This window comes from Mya arenaria, chromosome 12 (genome assembly GCF_026914265.1).
Source record: "Mya arenaria isolate MELC-2E11 chromosome 12, ASM2691426v1".
In the NCBI taxonomy this organism is placed as follows: domain Eukaryota; kingdom Metazoa; phylum Mollusca; class Bivalvia; order Myida; family Myidae; genus Mya; species Mya arenaria.
The window spans coordinates 44,588,178-44,610,005 of NC_069133.1; the positions used below are offsets into that span (position 1 = coordinate 44,588,178).

The 21,828-nt window shown below is 35.9% G+C and overlaps 2 protein-coding genes across 3 annotated transcripts; one reads left to right on the forward strand and one right to left on the reverse strand.

The window, feature by feature from the left end:
* The first annotated feature begins 46 nt into the window (after positions 1-46).
* LOC128212547 (uncharacterized) lies at positions 47-21,675 on the forward strand. Its single transcript, XM_052918040.1, has 12 exons — positions 47-158; positions 1,380-1,517; positions 1,860-2,725; positions 3,075-3,159; positions 3,650-3,758; positions 5,436-5,596; positions 14,714-14,885; positions 15,205-15,369; positions 16,160-16,341; positions 17,388-17,630; positions 18,263-18,470; positions 19,128-21,675. The coding sequence occupies exons 1-12, from the start codon at positions 48-50 to the stop codon at positions 19,367-19,369; spliced, it is 2,682 nt and encodes an 893-aa protein (XP_052774000.1). The 5' UTR covers position 47; the 3' UTR covers positions 19,370-21,675.
* On the reverse strand, positions 6,782-13,229 carry LOC128212546 (uncharacterized). Of its 2 annotated transcripts, none has more exons than XM_052918039.1 (6): positions 12,965-13,229; positions 11,915-12,271; positions 9,705-9,806; positions 8,684-8,949; positions 8,070-8,232; positions 6,782-7,796 (listed from the first exon to the last, which is right to left on the reverse strand). In XM_052918039.1, the coding sequence occupies exons 2-6, from the start codon at positions 12,111-12,113 to the stop codon at positions 7,363-7,365; spliced, it is 1,164 nt and encodes a 387-aa protein (XP_052773999.1). In that variant the 5' UTR covers positions 12,114-12,271; positions 12,965-13,229; the 3' UTR covers positions 6,782-7,362. The 2 variants fall into 2 exon arrangements, with proteins under 2 accessions (XP_052773999.1, XP_052773998.1); XM_052918038.1 differs by having other exon boundaries at positions 8,684-8,952; positions 12,965-13,228.
* Positions 21,676-21,828: the final 153 nt, after the last annotated feature.

A 21,828-nucleotide genomic window follows, 5' to 3' on the forward strand; every position in this document is an offset into this window, starting at 1 on the left:
GTCGAATTGCGTAACATAAATTAAACAAATTATATATTAGCAGCATTATGGCCAAGTCTGTTCATCTTCTACACTCAGTTGGAGACTTCTTTGGAGTAACTGAGTCTGCATCAGAAAATATGAAGAAATGGAAGATCAAGGCAGAGAAAAAGATGAAGGTGAGAGTTCAAGACCTATAAATATCGAAAAAAATAACGATATTGATTTCAAACATACATCTTACTAACCTGTGCATGTAATTTATAAAATAATATATTAGACATTCACTTTAAATGACTGGTGAGTGGTGTATTATAGAGTCTATACCACTACATTTTAATGCACCAGTCATTTGTAACCACGGCCCCCCCAGGTCTGGGGGTGGTGGATAGGGGGGGAAATGGGCTGTGTTTTTTACTGTTCAGGTGGCCCCTCAGTGCTGAATGAATGCGGTTGGTTTTGTTTTCATTCCAAAATAGCGTGGAATGGTCCTTACCTAGGTTACCATCCCCTGGTGCGGGGCATTTGGCAGGGATTTTACCAACAGTTTGTGTCAGCAGTGTGTGGATTTTACCTGTGATTGGCTTGACCGAAAGTCTAAAAGTCCCAGCTATTCCTCGGTCCTAGGGGGGGCCGTGGTTACAAATGACTGGTGCATAATGTACCCGTCAATTCTTACCACAACTCCCCCAGGTCCGGGGAATAGCGGGGACTTTGACTTTCGGTCAAGCCAATCACAGGGACCATAGGTAAGGACCATTCCCCGCTAGTTTTAGCGCAAAGTCAAAATCACCGCATTCACCCGCCACTGCGGGGCCACCTGGAAGGTTAAAACACGGCTCATTTCCTCGGCTATCCCCGGTATACCCCTGGACCTGTGCGTACTGTGGTTATGACTGGTGCATAAGCAACACTTACTTAGCAAGCTATGTTAAGCATGCTGTAGAACCATGTTTGAGAGTTGTTGTTTTTTCTTTTGTTTTTGTGAATGTCTAGATGCATAATTAAATTTACTTTATCAGAACAGAATTAACGAGTAGTCAGAGCTTATCCATACAATAGCTAGCATGCATATAAATCGTGTTACACATTTAGAGATAGCACAAGACTAACAGCCATTATTATCAGACCCAAATGTCAATTCCTATATATATATTTTGTTCCTAGTTCTTTCAGAAATATAGCATTTTTTTATTTAAATTACCATACTCAAAGTCTGGGAGTAGGATTTGTTCTTGGTCCCAGTCAGGGTTCAACTACACAGAGCATGAGTGTCAGATGGCTTACACTTTCTGTTTGATCATTTCCATAAAAAAAGATTTTTACAATGTTTCTATATAACCTAAGCTTGAAATTAAACTGTCAAACACATTCATTCAGTCCTAATATTTTTCTTCTAGGATAAAGAATTTGGACTGAGCATTAAGAAATCCTTGGGCAGCCATGTTGGAAGCCAAGACAAGTTTATTCAGGATGCAGAGAAGATGCTGTCACGTATTGATGCCTTCCAGAGGATGGAAGAAAAACATGAGTTCCAGGTCACAAAGGCTGCTGATGCAACTTACAGAAATCGTTGACTATAATATAAAATAAACTGTAGTCAAAATTCACATTTGTCTGTAGGTTTATAATAAAACTTGTCCGGCTAGTTGGAAATTTCAATATTTCTATGATTTATCAATAGTCTGGCTTGTATGATTTTTGGTAATTTACAAAAGAATACAGAAATGTTGTGCTACGCTTGAATACTACAAGTTCTAAAACCAAACTCACTTACGCCCAGGCCGGGTATCGAATCCTTTTGAGAAGCATGACTCTGTACAACCAGTATTCTTGAAATGACATACAAAGATTCATGTTTCTTGCATAACATTTAACAGGTCAATGAAAGAGAAAAAAGTGAAGCAAAGGCAGAAAAAACAGTTCAAGGTCCAAAAAGTTTGACAGATACAAACCTGCCTGGACCCTCTAGAATAGCAGAAAGTGAAACTGACATTGACAGTCCTGGGGATACCTTTTCTAGTAAAGGTAGATCAACGAAGTGGATCGCTAATAAAACGTACACAGAGGTTGATGACACAGACATTGTTAATGTTGAACTTGTAACTGAGAGAGACACTGATGTGCCTGGTAAAAGGCACTTTGATAAACATTCAGGTGCCAGTCTCAATGGTAAAAGTTCTGTTGATAAACAATCAGATGATGTCAGTGGTAAAAATCTGTTTGGTAAACATTCTGGTTTGAAAGTTAGGGTTAAAGGGATTGAGGGTGAGGATGATGCCTCAAAAAGTAAAGATAACATCTTCCTGAAGAAGATTCTCCATGCTGAAACTGGTAGCATAGATGATTCGGACAAAGGTGGTAAACATCATCAATCAGAGCCTCAAATTTATGGAAAATCCGAAGATTTGTATAAAACTCTTAAAACTGACGTAATCTTCTTTGATGAAATACCAGACAAAGATAAATGTGTGCACTTCGGAACTCCAAAGAAACTTGAGAGAACAATTTTGGATAGTGTACGTAAGGTACAAACTTCAAAAACATCTGACACAGAGTTTGAATCCACAGATTTGGATGCAGCAACCAATCAAGTGAAAGAAAAAAATGAGGACAAAATGTCAAGTGATGTTGAAGAGAGTCAAGAGATTGATGTTGATCCACAGAAAGACACTGATGTTGATGGTGAAAAGAAAGAAAGCCAAGCAGAGAACAAACTACATGTGACAGTTTCAGTCTCAAATGGGTATTTCTTTTTAAGCATTACCAACTTTTTTTTATCTTTTTTATTTGTATTTTTCTTTTTTCTGAAAAAGTGAGGTAAAACCCAGAAACGAAATATCAATTTGGTTTGCCCTTAGGGTTATTTTTTTTTAAATGCCTGTATGCCTTGGCTGTGAATTTATTCTAAAGAAAGTAAGACAAATTTATATACATATTAAATAAAGTTTAAATGGAATCAATCATGATGAAAAGCTGTTTCTTCATCATGGAACTTATTTTAATATTTTGTTCAACAGTCTCAGTAGATTTAAAAAGTAAATGAGCTCATAGCTGAAATATAATAATTTAAAAAACAACAACAATTGTTTCAGCTCCACTAGCACTGAGAAAGTCCTAGGTCCTGAGGATTTTGTGTATGGAAAGGAGGCTTTGGAACACTATAAACTGTACACGCAGGTTGGTTGCCCAATAGTAATCTTATATCAGGAATAAAGGAATCATAAGATACGTGTTTTTCTAGAAAATAGTTTGATAGTTTGATTTCATTTAAGTGAATTTCTAAAATTTAATATTTAATACCTTTTATTGTGAAGTGATCATTATTTTTGTTACAACCCCCCCCCCCCCCCCCCCCCACACACACACACACACACATACAAAAGAAAAGAAGAAATACAACAAAAACAAAAATAATTAAAATGATATAATAAAAGATGAAATAAGATAATTTCTGTTTTTGTAAAACACAGTGGAGAGATTTTGTCCCATACCTGTTTTTGAGCTGTCTCTGTCTCATGCTAAGCACTTTTTAAAAGTACACACTTGATTCTTATTATTTTAAGTTACCTGTAATGTATTGCCATCTTGATCCTCATAGGTAATGTCAATACACAGTGATTTGTGTATTGTCCACAACTTTAATCTCAATTTAACACTTCTTCAACAGATTGAAGCCAAAGAGAAAAGAAACAGGCTCCAAGCAGAGTATGAGAGAAAGATAGCAGAATATGACTGGAAACTGGCGGCCATTGATGAAATCATAGATCTTGCCAAAGGTAGTGCTCAGTCCCAACTGTTGCCAGATTTGCTCTAGCCTATCCCTCTGCTGTTCCATCCACTGGATAAATCTTGTGTCTCATGAACCTCCACAAGTATTAGACCTACAATGAAATTTCATAGGTGTCTCATTAGCTCCATAAGTATTACACCATGACTGATGAAACTTTGTAGGAATATTGGTCAGCATTGGAAGTTGTCATCTCAGATTTTCTAGGATATCTGACTTGGTTTACAATAGTTTGGGCTCATGACTTAGTAGAAAATGGTCACATGCAGTTCCAAATGTATAATAACTAGACTCATAAAACTGCATGGGAATAATGATCAGCATGGTTAATACTGGTAGTGTATCTGGTGCTTTATTTGTCATTTCACCAGTCCAACAATACCTTTGCCCTTAACTCAGTAAAAATGCTCTCCTCCAAAAGTATAACAGGTTGAATCATGAAACTTCATAGGAATATTAGTTAATATGGAACACTTTTCATACATGTGGTTTAATCTAGCTATATTTTTTTCAAGATCTGTACAATAATTCGGGGTTTTCTGACCACTTCTTGGTGTTTTAATGTTTATGTCAAGCCTGCTTGCAGTGAGCTAGACAAAGTTGTCACAATGGTGGTCCATTGTATGTGGATGGGTCTGTGCGTCCTTCCGTCTGGACTCATAAAGGTTCACCATGATGAGGTGGCATGTTGCGCACAATAATTCAGTTCTGTACCTCAAAAGTCAAGGTCAGCGGTTGAAACGATCCTTGTCCGGGCTGCATCTTGACCATGCATTCTAGGAGTTTTAAAAAAACTTACCATGAAGAGTCACCATGATGAGCGTGTCACTCACAAGACCAAGGTCTGTTCTTCAAAGGTCGTGCATAGAGTAGAGGTCAAAGGTTGAAGTGATCATTGTACAGGCTATTTCTTGACCATGCATTATAGGATTTTCAAAAAACTTGCCATGAAGATTCGCCATGATGGGATGGCATGTCATGCACAGGACCAAGGTCTGTATCTCAAAGATCAGGGTCACACTTAAAGTCACACTTAAAAGCAGAGCATATTGCTCGAATTGCTATTCTGTGTATTTCTTGTAATGGTGAAAACATTCAGATGCCCATGACACTTTTGTCTGAATTTACACCAGAATCAGTCATCAAAATTAGTTGAAATGATCCTTGTCAGGGCTGTATCTTGACCATGCATTCAAGGATTTGAAAAAAACTTGTGAGGGAAATTCACCATGCTGCGGCATAGTTTCACATATTGTTTAACTCCATGTTATTGTATTGCAATTGCATGGATGAGCATTATGTCTTTGTCAAAGGCTCTTTAAATGGGCTCAACATGTTACCACTTGGAGTCCAGTTTATTTATTATTATTTTAATATCAATTGTTTTTGGATAAACAAGTTGTTGTAGTTTTGAAACAAACTTGATCACATTCTTTAATTATTTTTTTTATCATAATTAAGGCATTCTTGTTCATTTTTAGACAAAGGTAGAATTCCAAATTTATCCAAAATAATGATTTTTTCCAAGTCAGAATGGTCCAGGCCAAATTCCCAAAATGGTGAAAAAAAATCAGATAATATGCATGTAAGTCTGTAATAAACAATCCAATCATTTAACCATTGTTACTAAATTTACACTAACACCAGTGCACCTTATCTATTTCAGGTTTTTATGTGAACCCACAGTCAACCAAAGCGTCCAAGTGGCGTGATTTGAAGCGTCGTGTGAAGCTTAGTAGCAGCCACCAAATTGGGCGTACTGAGGTCAGACGGAAGCTGGGGGAACTCCCGGACTACAGGCCTTACTTCACTTACTTTATCATTCTGGTAATTGTTGCATTGCCTCACATTTTAAGCCAGTGTTCTCAAAAAGAATTGCTCAAATAGGCGAATACCTAAATGTAACAGGACATCAAGTTGAAAGAAAGGGCAAACATATATATTGAGTTTATTCATCTAGTATCTAGGTCTGTCGGAATATGGGGGCAATACCAGACTTCATATCTTCATAACTCCACATTTTCTATCACTCTTGTATTTGAGGCATTGCCATGCATTTAAGCTTAGCATTTCTAAAAACAGGTAGGCTAATTTTTTTCCCTCTGGGTTGTTGTCTGTCAAGTTTGGTCTTTTCTTCTAAAATACTTGAATAGATTTCATTCAGATTTGACAAAGTAGTGGAATGAATGTCATACTGTCAGAATGTACTGATAATTTCAGATGAGGAACAGGCATGCAAAAGCTTTAAATGTATTTCCATAGGTCAAAACCTCAAGATAATCACATGATATCTAGTACATAATTATGATACTAATGTCTTTAGTCATCAAAAGTAGACTTTTGACTTGACAAGCCCAAATTCTTACATCTGTACTGTACTGGGCTTCAAAAATGGTACCAAGCCATGTAAAATTTTCAGATTTTAAACCAGCCCAGCAAACATTTTACCCTTGCTTTTGATATCAACCACAGAGCACTAACATTTAATATTTGTGTAGCTGGTATAGCACTCTGACCTAAATAAGTGTGAAATTATGCCATTGGCTCAAATGTGAAAAACAAAAGGGCATTGACATCTGCTAGCTGTACTTTTGTTTATATTTTTTCTACTACAATGTACGGTAAGACGTGAGTAACACTGGGTTGAATTCAATGAAACTTTACTGGAAGCTTAATTAACAAAGGGGATAATTTCTGAAACCATTAATGTCTATGGATAATATTACCTGACAAAGCAATGTAGGGGATCATAATTCAATTTCACCGACTGCCTTTATTTATTTGCTAACAAATTAAGTGTCCCTTGAAATGTTAATTAATTTCACGAGCCGCTTTGATGGTCACAGCTAGAGCCCCTTGATTGACAGTACTTTTGGAGAAGTTTAAACCGTAGCTTACATGTAAACATGTGTCCATTGAAATGAAAAAACATGTTTTGTTATGATTTCTACATCAATAAATTTATCAAATTATTTTGCTTCTTATACATAGATACAATTCCGAAAAACTTAATACATATCAATTTTGTGTTTATTTTTGAAATGGTCATTGTTTACAAAACATGGCACCAAATTTGCATACATGTACAAAAAACATATTTACAAAGTAACACTTTAAAAAGCATAATCCAAGTGTACCCTTAAACTTTTTGCATAATGGACATTTGCCTTTGTGGCTTACACAAGACATTTTAATGCCACAGTGGACAACATATTGTTATATTCAAAAAATTATATTCTTGACCTTCAGTCATTAAGTCTTGAAATGTGCATGAAAAAAGCAGAGCATATTGCTTGAAATGCTATTCTGTGTATTTCTTGTAGTGGCAAAACATTGGTATGTTGATAACCAGGACAATTTTGTCTGAGTTTACACCAGAATCAGTCATCAAATTTAGTCTTTTGGATGAAAAAGACCGATTTCAAATACTACTGCTTGGCATTACATTTTTGAACAAGCCCTGCTGTATAAAACCCAGAATTTGAGAAAGCCCGGAAAGCGTTTAACCAGTGCAGGGCTTGCGGACTTGTGCTAATTTCGACCACTGCAGAATACACTGTCATCCTTAAAAAACATTCAGACAACATTCTTTATCATGAGTTGCCTTTTTGCTTGTTACTTAACATCATGTCATAGAATAGATTCTTGTCTTCTTCCTCAGCTTGTTTCATGAACATACTTCTATAAACATCATCAGCAACTTCTTGCTTTATTTCCATCGTACCCACACCAGCACCATATTCCTGCCGACTCTCATTTGTAGAGTCATCATGCTCATCAGACTTGTCCACAAACAAGTCCGCTATGAGTTCATACTGGTAATGTAAGTAAGCAAATGCGTGATCCTCGTTTGGCTGTGCAAATCTCTTGGTATAGTCCTCCAGTGTGAAATTAGCCTCAGCGAGTATAGGATTGTCGACAGTGAGTGTACTAGGGGCGGGCTTACACATGAACTCCCTCTTTCCCTTCCCTGCCGTGGATATAATCAACTTGCCAAACCCCATCTGATGGAGTCGCTCCATTTCGCCTGGAAATAAAGTGAAGATTAGCTTCAAGTGTTCATATATCATATCATATAGAATAGCAGGAATGCGTCCTGTCTATGCTAGCGTCCTATACACAGTGATATATAGATTCATAGAAAGCATGCGAGTCTCTAACTATTCAAAGGTGGGGGGAGTATGATTGATCTTTTGGTAGAAAAAAATATGTCAGTTTCCAGATGTTGGAAGATATAACTTATATCTTTGCTATTTGAAAAGCCTTAGAATTTGCATGGAAATTCAAAACAACAACTTACCTCTAACAATCTCTGCAGTAGACTTGCAAACGTGTCTCTGTAGGTTTCTCATTGCAACGAGAGGCCCAGGCAGCTTACAGAGGCCTCGGACAATCTTCTGTTGAAGTGTCATCTGTTTTCTCACACCCGATACCCAACTGTAGGTGCTTGTGGAACTTGGGGACTGGTGGAAGAATTTGGGCTTGTAAAGTGACATAACATTTACATGGGTTATCCATTTTTATCAAATATTTTTCAAACATTTATTTTGTTTTTATGAAGGAGCAAAAAATTATATGCAATGAGAGTCTGCCTAAAGCACATCATATCGTTTTAGTGTACATGGGTAAAAACCAGCCACCTGGTTAGCGCAGTTGTTGAGCACTGTACTAGTTTTCCAGAGGTGCTAACACTCCTCGGTGCTCTTTTCCTCCCAATTTTATTTTGAATACATTTCTAAGCTATTAAGCGTGACACTTATTTAAGGCTGATATATGGTCCAATAAGCTGGAAATGAAGGTTATAATCTAAATTGTTAAGGTGTTCCTTAACTATTCTGTACTTCATATCTCATTTACAGATGCATACTGAAGAACTTGTACTTGTATAAATGTCATAAGTATCATGTAGATTACCTCTCTTGATGCCAAATAAGCGGATTGCAGTGTTGCAGGTGTGGGTAATGACTTCAGGGCCCCATGAGTCTTGCTCCTCTCCGGGGCAGGATGTTCATGACGGGAGTAGGGCGCCAACCCAGCAGGGCTCATGGTCATGTATGGCGGGCAGGCAGGTGAAGGTGGGGTGGGGTGGCAGTTCTGGCAGACAAGGGGGGTGTTGCAGGTCTGGCAGGGAGGCGGACCATTGGCCTCTGTCTGGGTCTCCATGTCTTCTTTGTTGGTACCTGCTGATTTAGTGTAGAGTACATTACTTGGTGTACTTAATTATAAAATATATCAACAATGCCCTATCTTTCCTATATTCATATTGCATAAACCACATAGCTGCTTAATGTAATTGCAAGATCATGCTAAATGAAGTTGCGAGATCACGCTTAAAGTGATTGCATGTTCACACTGAATGGAATTGCGAGATCACACTGAATCAATTGCAAGATCATGCTCTAGCATTCATATTGCGGAAAAAAGCATCAATCCTAAGGTATGGGCTTGGGTCAAATTCAATTATCTCAGTTAAAGATATCTCACTTAAAAAATTGAGTTTTCTTCTATACAATATATAAATAAGTTTTTACTGTTAGATGCACAAGGTTCACAATCATAATTGTGGCACATTTTGTGAGGCCCCAGTGAAATTTCTTTGTTTACCGTATGAACTTATTTCAAAAGACACATACACAGACTTTTAGAGAAAACAAATTAAATAAAAAGTTCGGAGCTTTTTCTGATACACATAGAAATAGAATATTTACTTATCTATCAAAAGAAATAAATTAATGATACTTTTTTTCTATGCAACAGCAATAATTATTGTATCTATGTTGAAAGTAATGAATATCCATATTACCCTCTATATATTTTATTATTTTTATGTGAAAATTCATTAATAGCTAAGTGGCTTCAAATTTTTTGACCCAGTTAAAAAAAGCACCAAAAGAAAATAGTTGCATCAACCTATATTGTGTGCCTTTAAGGGTACCTGTAGGTCTAACGTAGACTTTGAACAGTAAATCAGTGAGACATAACACAGCCACTGTCAGCTCCTCGTCTGTGGAAAACAGCACCATGTCTCCCTCAGAATCTGTAAAGATTATAAACAAAACAGTTCTTTTAAGTGAAAAGATTTCCATATCACAGGAGTTTTGAATAAAACTGAAAAAAAATGCAACATAACATCGCATGATTTATAACATTATTTAATATAACGTTAAAGTGACATATCAAAGTTTTAATTGTTACTTAAATTGATGTTAAATACATTTATGCTAAAAGTAGGCGGCCCACCCATAATGCAAAATTAATGAGATAGAAAAGTTATGTATAATTCTAGACAGTTACATTACATCTATCTCTATAAGTGCTGATCTGATGATGGTGAAAGTTTAAAAGAGAGTGACTGATCAAGAGTGGTGTCTTGTTTGTGGGCTTAAATGTGGGATAGAATAGGAAACAGTGATTATGTCTCCCCCATTCATGGGAAGACATATTGTTTTTGCCCTGTCCATCAGTCAGTCTGTCAGTATGTACGTCACACTTCGTTTCCGCTCAATTACTATAGAATGCTTAGACCCAGGAACTTCATACTTGGTATACATGCTAGTTGTTCATGACTAGTAGATGACCCCTATTGAATTTGAGATCCAAAGTTCAAGGTTGCGGTTACCTTCAGGTAAAAAATGATATGTTGGCGGTGACCTTAAGCTTAAAAATGTTTTTTGCTCAATAACTAAAGAACGCTTGTACCAAGAAACTTCATACTTGGTATGCTATATGGTCATGACTTGTAGATGACTCCTATTGATTTTAAGATCAATAGGTCAAATGTCACCATGACCTTGAGGTGAAGAAACGGTTTCTACTCAATAACTAAAAAACGCTTGCACCTAGGAACTTCATACTCGGTTTGCCATTTGGTCATGACTAGTTGGTGGCCGCTATTGATTTAAGGATCAGTAGGTCAAAGATTAAGGTCGCAATACTGTGAAGTAAAAAAATGGTTTCCGCTCAATAACTTAAGAACACTTGCATCCAGGAACTTCATACCTGGTATGCCAGTTGATCATGACTAGTAGATGACCCCTATTGATTTTCAGGTCAGAAGGTCAAAGGTTAAGGTGACCTTGATCTAAAATAATGGTTTCCACTAATTAACTAAACAACACTTTGGCCCAGGAACTTCATACTTGGTTTGCTTGTTGGTCTTGATTATTTGATGACCCCTATTGATTTTGAGGTCAGTAGGTCAAGATCAAAGTGACCTTTAGGGAAAAAAACAATTTGTTGGTCACTAGTCTGTACGTCACACTTCTTTCCACTCAATAACTAATGAAAGCTTGGACCCAGGAACTTCATACTTGGACCCAGGAACTTCATACTTTGTATGCAGGTTGGTCATGACCAGTAGATGACCCCTTTGTTTGTTCGTCTTCAGTCCAAAAGTACAAGTTTCATGTCAATCATTGATTATTTCTCACCTACGACCACACAATGGGGGAAACAAGCGCCTTTTCAAAGAAGCAATCTCTTGTTTGTTTGTTTTTGATAAATGATCTTCCAAATTTGGAAAAAATGACTTTTGGCTAAATACAAAATCAGGCCAAAATTCTTAGCTTCTGTACAAGTTTTGATTTTTTTATACTCTCACTTACTTGTATTGTAACAGCTAGTTTTGAACAGATCTTATTGTTTTTCAAGAAATAAATTTGCTTTTTTTATTCAGTTATATATATGTTTACATAATTCACTCCAACGCACAGGGTACAGATGGTAGAAAATTCAGCTCTCTATGTGCTTATGAAATACTGCTCTCTCTGAGCAAATTTCTAACCGCTGTGTGCAAGAGTGAATTGGGAAAATATTATGAATTTTCGAGGGAAATGGACATTTTTTGCATTTGAAAACAGCCTTAAGGTGGCAATAAATTACACCAGGAAAAAATCAATGATTCAACATGATGTAAACTGTACAGCTACATTCGGCCATGCACAACAGCAAGCTATTTACTATCCAGCCTCACGCAGGGGTTGGAGCTGCAGGCTAGTGAACAATTACAGTGGGTTAGAGCCTCACTTGGGACCCACTCTCATTGACTTTCAAAATGATCCTGTTTCAGCCCATGAAATGGACTGGAGAATGATTATCAAATGTAACTGTGGAGCAGAAGAAAAATAGTATAAACTGAAGGTTTACCTTTCCAGTAAAGTGAGAATCTGGCACCCTGTAATCCTTCAAATAATGTGGCAATCTTGTCTGCCAGGTACCGGAAGCTAGTCGCCTCCCCTTGGGGAATCGGGAATCGTCTAATTTCCCCCTCCCCTGTACCACAAAGTTCCAGGAATGCTTTGACGGTCATCGACATTTTTTTCTGGCTTTGAACTATTTCACTCATTTTGTTGTAATTTCCACTGCTTGTCACAGATAAGTTGACTTAACTTGCATTCTTTTGATCACAGTCATACACAGTACAGTAAATGTCCATCACAGTCTTGGTGTCTTATCAGTGTTTTGTTGTGAATTCTCCGTAATTGATAAATCCCAACAGTCACCCTGGAAATAAAGTTGTTACTGTAACCCCAGTTTCAGAGAGAAAATGTTGTAACTATGACCTGAGTCAGAGTTCTAGAGACATTACTGACTGTGTGAAGGTCGATAAACCTGGATTGAATCTGTTCAGTTAGATGGCAGACTGGCACATTATATTGTTTTGTCTCATAGCAATTAATTAAATTATAATGGACTGTTTGTTAAGTTTAGTCTTCAAATTCTGTTCAAAACATTTACTTGCATGTATTTAGTGCACATTATTATTTTGTCTCATAGCAATTAATTAAATTATAGTGGACTGTTTGTTAAGTTTAGTCTTCCAATTCTGTTCAAAACATTTACTTGTATATAGTGCAGAAATATCAATCTTTAAACATATACAGCATCTGAAAACACATAGTGACTTTGTAACTCTTAATTAATACTTATAAATTCATGATACATGTATTTTAAACTGTGAAATTTAAGATTCAATAGGCAATATTTTATTTTTGAAAAATCCTAAAACATTAACTGATTAAGTCATTATTATGCAACACAAATGTATTGTTGACATAGATAAATACAAGTGCACATCAATTTTTAAACTACGATCATAACGGTCAGAACAATCATCACAAACATGTACATTCTAATCTCTACCATTTAAACAAACAACAACTACAAGCTATTACTAAAATCCAAAGCTTTAAATACCTTAACATTCACAAAGGGAAATCCGTATTCCCTTAAAATCCTATAAAACCACCGACACTAGGCAAACATGTACACAGATATCCTCTGCACCTGTCAGTTTAAACCTCCATTCTACCAGCTAGCTGTATGTCAGAATGTCTAGCTGTCAGCCTGGCTGCCGACTATATCAGCTGAGCACATGTCAAGGCTGACAGCTCTGGTTGTGTTATCAGATTTTTTTGCTCCACACAGTAAGGAGATTCAATTGTTAAGTACTGAAAATAGATGGCTTAGCTAGTTGGCTGTTGTTATTTTTGCTAGATTTCTTTGTATATGACATGTCAGCAATTTTATCTTTGCTCAAACAGCTGTCAATTCTATTTGTTAATATTTCACAGTTTCACTTAGTTTGTTTGTGGTATTAATTGTTTCCTGTTATAAGTGATTAACTTGAAGATTAGGAATATGATACAGCCTCTAGGCAAATATTTTTCAGTAACAATAGTACTGTTAATATAATAATTATACATGTGGCTGATTTATTTTGATAAAAAAAAGATGAATAATGCTACACCACTCTGCAGGTTTTTAATAATGAAAATTATTCAAACCTATAGCTTATTTAAAGTAATTAGAATTCTGTTCATTATTTTTTTTGCATTTTTCTCAATGATTAATAAGGTTCTGTCATGGCTGTCAAGTATGCTGAAAGTATTATACAGATCTCCTTTCGTGATGTCTTTGTACAGAATTGTTCACATATTGTTCACATATTTAAGTATACCTTCAATTCTTAAATATTAGTTTATAAGCATTATAGTTATGTAAATTATTTTCTACATTTTTTATGAATTAGGCCAAAAAAAATGGTTTGGTTATGGTTACACATTTTCAAAAACAGATGCTGGTAGGCTTTTTTCTTTTTCTTCTTTTTTAAAGCTTAATGTAGTAGAAACGTTATTGTCATCATTGTGTCGAAGTTTTATTCTGTATAAAGCTTTAAAGGTTTTAAATAAATATTAAAACACAATACCAACAATAAGCTAGGTAGGCACCTACTTCGTAGGTAGAGTCGGGTGATCCGAATCAAAAGTTGTTTTTTTGGCCTTATCTAAATGATTAATTGGCTAACACAATTAAGCTGTCAAAGTCAAACTGAACTCTTGTTCCAATTACATAGTTGCAAAATTATCTCCACTGTTCTTAAATTTTAAATAAACTAACTAAATAATTAAAAAACTGCATGAAGATACTAAAAACATTTAACGATGGAACATTTTGTTGATGAAATGTTAAAGCAAAAATGTTTTCCCATTAATTAAAATATGATCCCTACCACCAAACCTACTTAATTAATCAAGTGACATAACTCTATCTTGAATATAATGCAAATTATGGACCTTTATTATTCAACTTAAAATTCTGGTTAAGATTTTGCATATAAGCGCACATAAACTTATGTCTCAGCAACTTCTTGCATTGAAACTGTTTATAAGGGCTCCCAATTTTCCAATCTACTTAACTTATCAAGTCAGATAATTATCTTGCATGTAATGCGAATGATATCCCTTTATTATTCGACTAAGGAGCTTAAAGTGAGGTCATTTTCGAGCACACTGTCTCTGTGCCGGCTCTTGTTATTTTTATTCAATCATTGTAGTTTGTAAAGGTTAAAAGTTTTTGTTTGAAACCTAGGCTATAATGAACTCTGTTTTTTAAAATTATATCCAAGAAACCGATGAAGCTTGACTCAATTTACACCAATTACAGGCCCAGTTAATCTCGTTCATCGTAGTATGTGTACTGGGTGGTATCACATACGTCGGTCTGGAGCCGAGACTCAGTGTGGAGACAGACATACGCACATTCAATGGCATGGAGACCGTCCATCGCTGGACATTGCCCAATATCTGGATAGGACCCAGCGAGGCAGAAATGATCAGTGAGTGAAAACATTTGTCTATTGAATATAATTAAATGACATATAAAGGGTGAACTATTTGCTGACCTTGTGTTATAGACCGATGTCCATTTATTTTCAAGAATGACCCAAGAGTTTTACAGCAAATTATATAAGACTGGTTAATAGTTTGGTTAGGTTAGCCAAAATGTCAAATCATTTAAATGTGCAAACTAGCCAAAATATATCATTTGGGCAATTTACTTAGTTTTATACAATTGTCTGCTGAGGGTCAATACAGTTTAATGACATGCAATATTTTGCAAGGATGGCCTAACATTGCCTTTTCTCCTAATTCAAGAGTATGGCGCCATGTACGCCCCCTGTATGCGACCGGACATTGAGATTCAGTTCATGTTCACACAGCAAAATTACAGCCAGTACAACACGCTAGGCTGCTGTGAGATCACCAGCAGGAATGTGGCCGGAACCACCACAGAGGAGGAATGCCACATGCACACTCAAGGTACTTTGTTATAAAAGATGTATATTATTTGCAAATCACAGTATCATAATTAATGGTTACCGACCGGGCTCTCTAATGCTGGATGCAGTGTGTATTACTTTGATGTTATTGAAATATCTCTTATCAGATAAAAAACATAATGTAAGATCTCTAAGCAGATAAAAACATACTGGTATTTTATCTGTCTAATTTGTAAATTTGATTATACTGGAACATTACAATAGTTTTGCAAACTTTTGCTTAAAAGCTGCGTTCTGATTGGATTAAACCAACCATGTGACATACATGTACCTTCATTTCCTGATAAGGGGTTACACATTGCTTATAAATATGTTGAACAAATTCATACAGACCTCTTTATAATGTCACTGTACAGAATTGTTCACATATTTAAGCATACTTTCAATTTTTAAACCATACCTTATGATTTTAGTTTATTAGCATTACACTTGACCACACTGGTACACCATAGTTGAGTCTTATAATCTATTAATTTTGAGACTTGACCCCACTGGACCACCATTTCTTAGTCCTCTTCATGCAGGAATATTGTAAACTACATACCCTTATGATGTAGGCCTTTGGCTGCACGGTTACACAATATCTTTTGAGTCTTTCCATAATGGGAACAATATGAATGGCTTAGTTTTGAAGTCTTGTTCATCCCGGAACATATCATAACCTACTAGTCTTTTAACTTGACCGTTATTTTACACCATAGGCAATACCATTTCTGTTGGTGTCTTGCTATATTAGGCAGATGATCCAATGTTAAATTCTACTATTACAGGTGTGGGCCAGTGGAGGTCTGGTGTGCCTTGCAGCGAGCGGTCAGGTGGAGAGTTAAGTGTGCGACACATGTTACGCCCATGTTGTGTGGGAATTAAGGGCCAGTGTCAACTTCTCTCACACAAACACTGCATGTTCCTGGGAGGCATCTTTCACCAGTTTGGACCGGAACACTGCAGCCAGGTAGTTAGGATTTATAATATGTACAATATACTCTTTCATTATGTTAAGTCAACCACATTAAGATTTTCATGAATAGAAATCATTATATATTGAGATTATATCCCACTGCCACATGCCAACATATATAAGTATTATGAACCTTGATTTTTTTTACAAGCCCAGGCTTGATTCTGGCATGCAGGCTAGTTTTAAGTTTGTTTGCTCATTGTGTCAAATACAAAATTAAAATAAGGTTTTCAAAATTATTTAAGAACTTTACATTTGGTCTAAACTTAGATTAATGGTAGAAGCTGTGGAATTTGTCGTTGTATTTTCCAAATTAGTTAAGTAAAAAAAAAAGCTGCTGATTACTGAATTATTCTACTAATTCCATCAAACTGCATTTGAGTTTTTAGTGAAGAAATGTATCACCCTCCAGTAATCTGCCTGTCTAAAGTGTGCCAGTTTGGAGGTATAGATGGGGTCTATGGAGCAAGCTGTGGATTCCAGGTGTCTCCACACCAGTGGTAAATAACCCTGTTATCCATGCTTAACCACCGCATCATTCTACATGTGGGACTTGTGATCTTAATTCCTGTGTTCCTGTGTCTCTTTCCTCATGTAAACATCTTAGCCATAGTTTGCCAGTTTGGAGGTATAGAGGGCTCTGGTCCATGCAGCAGCCATGAATCCCAAAGTCTCCAAACCATTGGTGGAGAGTTTGCTGCCAAGGCATATTAAATGTGACCTTATTTCTAATTTATCTTACCCCCTGGCTAACTGCCTGCCTATGGTGTGCCAGTTTAGAGGTATGGAGGGTTCCAAGGAGCAACTCTGGTTTCCCCAGTCTCCACACCAGCTGTGTACCCTGCTATACATGCCTCACTACCACCATGACATTCTACATTTGACCTAATATTCTATGTATCTCCCCCCAGGTAAACTGAGGGTATGGAGCAACCGTGAATTTCCCGGTCTCCACTCCAGGTGTAAATATCCCTGCTATCCATATTTTACCAGAACCAGGACATTTTATATGTGATCTAAAACTTTGTATTCTTTCCCAGGTAAACTGCCTGTCTAAGGTGTGCCAGTTCGGAGGTATGGAGGCCTCGATTGAGCAACCATGGCTTCCCCAAGCCCCTTACCAATGGTGGAGAATACTGCTATCCCTGCTTTACCACCATGGCATTACACTTGTGGCATTTGTGGTCATGGCACAGTTCATTGTTCTCAGGCAGATAGAGCACAATGCTGGGTGGCTGAGGATGATTATCATCTATGTTCTAAGTGGCACGGCTGCCTTGCTGGTAAGATAAAAACATCTACTAGCATATTAAGAATATTGTAATACAGTCGAACAGCATTGGCCCTAAGTCCCAGCAATCGGCCAAAATACCATGAGCCTGGCGAATATCGAGCCAAATGGGAATGCTTACCTTCAGTATTAAAAAATTAGTCCTTAACATCCTTTTGGAGCCAACGGGGTTTGACTGTAGTATTATAACCATAATAATAAGTGTTTTATGTTCCTGCAATTACTATTATTCTTGACCTACCACTGTTAAAAAGATATTGTCACTGTTATATAAAAATAAATTGCAGTCCACATAATTTTGAAGGGAGAAATTTCGAGAGGTGAAGCATTTCTTGTTATTTGGACCATTTTTTGCTCATCTGTTGGGGTTTTTTTTAGGAAAAAGTCAAGGTATTACCATAGCTTTGCAAGACCTTTAACCTTGGCCACAAGTAAAAGTTCAAGATACAAATGTACCTGTATTCAATCTTTACCAGATTTATTATTCTTATTACTCTTGCTTTATATAGTAACTGTTATTGAGTTATGCCATTTTTTGCCAAGTTTTGGCATTCCTTTTGTAAAATACCACAGGGAAGTTATTTTAATGAAACAAAAATAATAACAGTATTACCTTTAATTCAGGCATCAGCCAGTTTCAATCCCCATCACAGCCATGTCGGGGGAGTGGGGGCAGTGTGTGGGATGCTGGGAGTGCTTTTTGTTGAGCTGTTGCAATTCTGGTCCCTTGTACAAAAACCCTGGATGGAGGTTGCAAAACTCACGGTCTCAATTGTGCTTATTCTGTTTCTGGGAACTCTGCCTTACCTCGAGATTATGGGTGTGCTGGCAGGTAGGTTTGCTTTACTTATCAATCATAAATAGGCCCCATTGGATATTGTCATGCAATTTGAACCAAAAAAAATTAGGTTTATTTTTCAAAACAATTAGGCCTAAATTAAAATTTTATGTTTTACAAAACTGAAAATAATTGAGAATACAGTCAATACCCCTGGGATCGGCCAAAATACTTCGAGCCTCGCGAATATTTAGCATAGCAGGAATGCTAACATAGTGTAAAAAATTATCGGTCCTTAACATCAAGTTCGAGCCAACGAGGATATCAAGCTAAGCAATATCGAGGCAACAGGTTTCGACTGTAGAAGTATAACCTTTGTATTTACATTTAACTTGAGTACTCCATTATAACCTCTTTGTGTGCCCCCTAAAATCAAAAAGGGGCCTATTAGTTTTTAATTATCAGATAAGGTCAGTCAGTGGACCATTTGGGGTTTTTTTGCTGCATTATGTAGTGTTATGAAACTATAGTGGTAGATGCGTATTGTCACTCGTAATTTTTGTAATAAGTTTCATGCAAATATCTTTAATAGGTTTTAAGTTATCATCTTATGCCAATAGCAATTAATCATTATTTAATCTCCTTCTCTGGTTATCTATAGTAAATATCTAGATTGTCTAATATATGAAGAATTTACATTGAATCTTTCAGGACTGGTAACTGGAGCCCTATGTGGAGTCATTGTGCTACCCTATATCACATTCGGAAGATGGGGCACCCACGCTCGGGTTGTACTTATCATTGTGGCTGTAGGCCTGCTGTTTATAGAATTCTCGTTGCTGGCACACCTGTTTGTGAATGTACAAACTTTAAAGAGCTGTGGTGTGTGTAGGTTGCTTAACTGTGTGCCATATACGAACAATATGTGTAATGTTGAACTATGGGAAGATTAAGAAAATATACTTTTTTTGATAATAAACTCTTCAATGTTTCAATTCTAAATAAATCAACATAAACATAATGATGAAACAAGTTTGAACTCAAACTTTCTGTAATGTAGTGCTTTTTGATGTTACAGAAAGAGACTTATTAAATGCATTATACACTTCATACTTCAAAATGCCACACTAATATGTGTTAAAATGCTAAATGCCACAGTTTTATGTGTTCAAATGCTAAATGTCATAGTTTAATGTGTTCAAATGCTAAATTCCATAGTTTAATGTGTTCAAATGCTAACTGGCATAGTCATACTTGTTTGAAGTGCTATTTGGTGTTACAGAAAGAGATTTATTAAATGCACTTTACACTTCATTCTTCAAAATGCCACACTAATTTGTGTTCAAATGCTAAATGACATAGTTTTATGTGTTCAAATGATAGTTATACTTGTTCAATTGCTAAATGCCAAAGTTATGTGTTCAAATGCTAAATGCCATAGTTTAATGTGATCAAATGCTGAATGCCATAGATTTATGTGTTCAAATGCTAAATGCCATAGTTTAATCTGTTCAAATGCTAAATGTCATAGTTTAATGAGTTTAAATGCTAACTACCATAGTTATACTAGTTATAACTAAGTTTATACTAGTTTGAAGTGCTTTTTGGTGTTACAAAGAGATTTATTAAATGCATTATCCACTTCATACTTCCATATGCCACACTAATATGTGTTCAAATGTTAAATGTGAGTTATACATGTTCAAATGCTTAATGCTAAATGCCATAATCATTGGTCTTCAAATGCAACATGCCATTATTAGTTATATGTGTTCAAATCAACTAAATCATGTTTGTCAATCAGTACCACACCAGGCCCCAATTTCTCGAAACTTCTTAAGCTTAACAGGCATAAGTCGCTTATTTCAATTAGCCAAAATACATACTGAGAATTGATTTTGATAAATGAAAAATGGTTTATTCTGATAATCATACAGGTTATTCCTACATAATTTCTAAAAATTCTTGAAAACGTAAATATAACACATTTCATAGAACAACAATAATAGTGAGATTAGCTTAATCCTGTTATAAGGGACTTAAGAAGTTTCGAGAAATTGGGGCCAGTAGATTAGCTTCGAGGTGTTTGCTACCATGAATTTCTAACAGGCTATAGATGTTTGTACTGGGTTTAACATTAACATGGTGGAAAGGGGCACATTTAATCAAAATATTTTAACAATTCAAAACCTTGAAACACTATGCAAACATTTATTTAGTAAGTTTGAGTATGATGTTCTTTCTTTTCTCTAAATGTAATACTTTGTTTTATTAACTATTACTTGGAAATACTAGTGAATGGAAACAAATGTGAATTTTATCCGATGTTTTGTTCAAGATGCCTAAAATGGTCGTTTCAATTGTACGTTTAAGGACTTGCCCTACCCTGTAGATTTTAAAGTTTTGTTTCCATTATATCGTGGGTTTTTTCTTATTCAGTACTTTCTTAAAATGTTTTTACTTACATTTACTAGTTGTGATTCCACTGTTGTTGTGTTTTTGTTCATTATGTTGTACTAGATAAAACTATATTTTCACTGCCAGCTTTTGCCAACGCTTATCCCAGTTGCCATAATGTTTGTACACTGACGGTATGGTCAGTGCCAGCTGTGAGACTGGAAAACAACGGTCAACTGGTCACCTAAATGACTCTTGTGTCTTACATTTCACTGCAAAAACATAATGGGGTAGATAGCTCTGGATTATTTTAGAGTTGAAGAGAGGTGGTGACATTTTAACACACTATTTTTGTCGGGATCAGTGTTAATTAGACACTGTTATGTATTTTCCAGCATCTGACTATTCAAGAAACTAATGTAATCATTAAGAAAAAAAACGAGATGTTAAGTTTGTCCGAAGAAAATAAAAACGTTTTTTTGTTTAGCCTTATATTTGAAAATCAGCAAAATTCCGTCTCTTTCTCGAACTTCTTACATGAGACTGTAATGCCCTGTATATGCCTTCCCTACTCAGATGGTTACCTCTAAAAAAATATCATTTTTGTCCATCCAATTCTTATTTAATTAACAAAAATATTGAGCTTTTTTAAATCAATGTCACGTTTATTGATGATTAAACTGATGTTAATGCGCGATTTATAAGCTAGCAAATTGCAATTTGATTTAGGAACATAATTATGTTGGTAAAATATTGTGTTATTATGTTCCTGTGAAGTATTGATGGCACATAAATTTCAATAATCAGTATTACGCATAAGTTTGAATGTATAATCCATAAATTTGGATAATCAGAACTTTGCATAAATTTAATCATGTTCAGTACCAAAAATCTATTGTAACAATTAAACATGTTTAGCTTGTATGATCAGTTGCGAAGTATTAATTTTTTTTTTATTGTTCAACTTACTGTTTCTCAAACACAGTTGTACTGTTAATCCATTTTTGTTACTGTT